A 1,749-nucleotide genomic window follows, 5' to 3' on the forward strand; every position below is an offset into this window, starting at 1 on the left:
ATATACATACATACATACATACATCATATACATACATACATACATACATACATACATTGATATATATATATATATATATCGGATATATAGGCATCGGCTGTTCTGAACGCATGGGTTTGTGTGGGCATACATTTATAGACAAGTATGTATTTTAAATTGCGCGATTATAACACTCCAGGGATTTTTATGTGTTGTGTGGGTTTCTAATGATCTAGAAATCATTAGTGTCGAGGGGTATACTAAACTGGTCTCAATCTGAAAGAGGGTCTAATCGCACAGAAAATGACAAGCGTACCACTAGCAGGGTGGATTACGGCAGAAGTGCATACCTTCGCTGGGAATAATAACCTGGCAAAGCGCCATGGGCTGAGAACGGAAAATTTTGCTACCCGACATGTCGAAATATGGAAAGGAATAATCGATTCTTAAGTGATTAATATCTTATAATTGATCGATGCATGAACGACCTGTTCTCGTGTCGATTCTGACTGGCCACAGCACTGGCGTTGTATCTTCCCATACACGGAAGGGATTGCCACACAAAAAAATCGTGGTACAAGTCGCACTCCGACAATGTAGAGTTAAGTGCAAATGCCTCTGGATGATGGATCTACATTCGACTCTAAAGATAGATGTGGCAATAAATACACAGTACACACATGCTTTTATTGTTTATTTGTTTTATTTATTTACATGTCCCCTTCTAATATTCTAAATATATGCTTTTCGGCTTCTCACCAGTTGGTATGTATTAAAATAATCATGTTTGTTGTTGTGTAATGTGAACATTCCGAAGATCCAGCCAATCCAATTTGTCTGCGGCTATAATCCGGCTAAGAAGTAAACAGAGAATTTTTATCAAAACCAAGGTATTTAAACCCTAAACCCTGAGAAGAGAAGACCGACATCAGGAGACCCAAAACACCGATATTTTAAAATAAAACAAACCAAGGTTTATATGTATTATATTGTAAACCCTAAAAGAAGCTAAATTAATTTGTCACTGATGACTCACTGGTTTTTATTTAAAAGTGTTCTTTTGATGTTTAAATATTTTTTATACAAAAAAAGAAAAAAAAAGAAAAAATGTCTGCTCCGATTCTTCTGAGGAGTGTGAGCCTGTGAGGACTGAGGAGGGGCCGAGCTGCCGAGGGGCGAGGGCCGAGAGAGGGGGATCGATGGGACGATTTTAGGGTTTGGGCCTTTGGCTGTTGATTATTTTATTATTGTGACCAGAGGGCAGAGATGTGACATCACTTATATATCTAAATAAATAAATATACAGTTGCGGGCAGGGGGGGGGGAATGAAAATTTTGGGAAACAGTATACAACTACAATGTGCGGCTTAGCGCACTGTGTACATACAATGATGATCATGATAACAGACAGGATGGCATCCACGGGGGTGGTGATTTTCTGGGCAGCCCTTGTGATTGCATTGATCTATATTCTGGGCAAGGCTGTCCAACGGAGCACTGTAGTCGAGTGCGAGGTGGCCTGTAGTATATCTCAATTGCATCGCCTGGTCTGCAACAGGGAGAAGATGAATGAACTGTCGCACTTCATGTATGTATTACTGGCTTAAACAACCTTGATTTAACACAGTATCTAGATTCTATCCGAAAAGCAGCTTTGAAGATATATTCAATTTCGAACCAGAACTTTTTGAATGCACAAGCCACTTGTAGCTCAGTATTCAGCATATCTTCATAATTTTCTTCCATTGAACGATATGGTCACATGCATAT

General features: G+C 39.1%; 2 protein-coding genes across 3 annotated transcripts in view; one reads left to right on the forward strand and one right to left on the reverse strand.

The window, feature by feature from the left end:
* Positions 1–621, reverse strand: part of SARC_04540 (hypothetical protein) — a gene marked incomplete at its 3' end in the record, with an annotated part of 2,400 nt that extends 1,779 nt beyond the window's left edge. The window contains exon 1 of the mRNA XM_014301628.1: positions 330–621. Coding sequence (XP_014157103.1) covers positions 330–396 — 67 coding nt within the window. The 5' untranslated portion in view covers positions 397–621. The remainder of the gene's footprint in view (positions 1–329) is intronic.
* A 688-nt stretch (positions 622–1,309) lies between these two features.
* SARC_04542 overlaps positions 1,310–1,749 on the forward strand; it is a gene marked incomplete at its 5' end in the record, with an annotated part of 4,092 nt that continues 3,652 nt past the window's right edge. Inside the window, one exon of one of the 2 annotated variants that reach the window (XM_014301630.1) lies at positions 1,310–1,567. In XM_014301630.1, coding sequence (XP_014157105.1) covers positions 1,338–1,567 — 230 coding nt within the window. The remainder of the gene's footprint in view (positions 1,568–1,749) is intronic. The other variant, XM_014301629.1, reaches the window with a different exon arrangement.

This window comes from Sphaeroforma arctica, assembly GCF_001186125.1.
Source record: "Sphaeroforma arctica JP610 unplaced genomic scaffold supercont1.259, whole genome shotgun sequence".
NCBI lineage: Eukaryota > Ichthyosporea > Ichthyophonida > Sphaeroforma > Sphaeroforma arctica.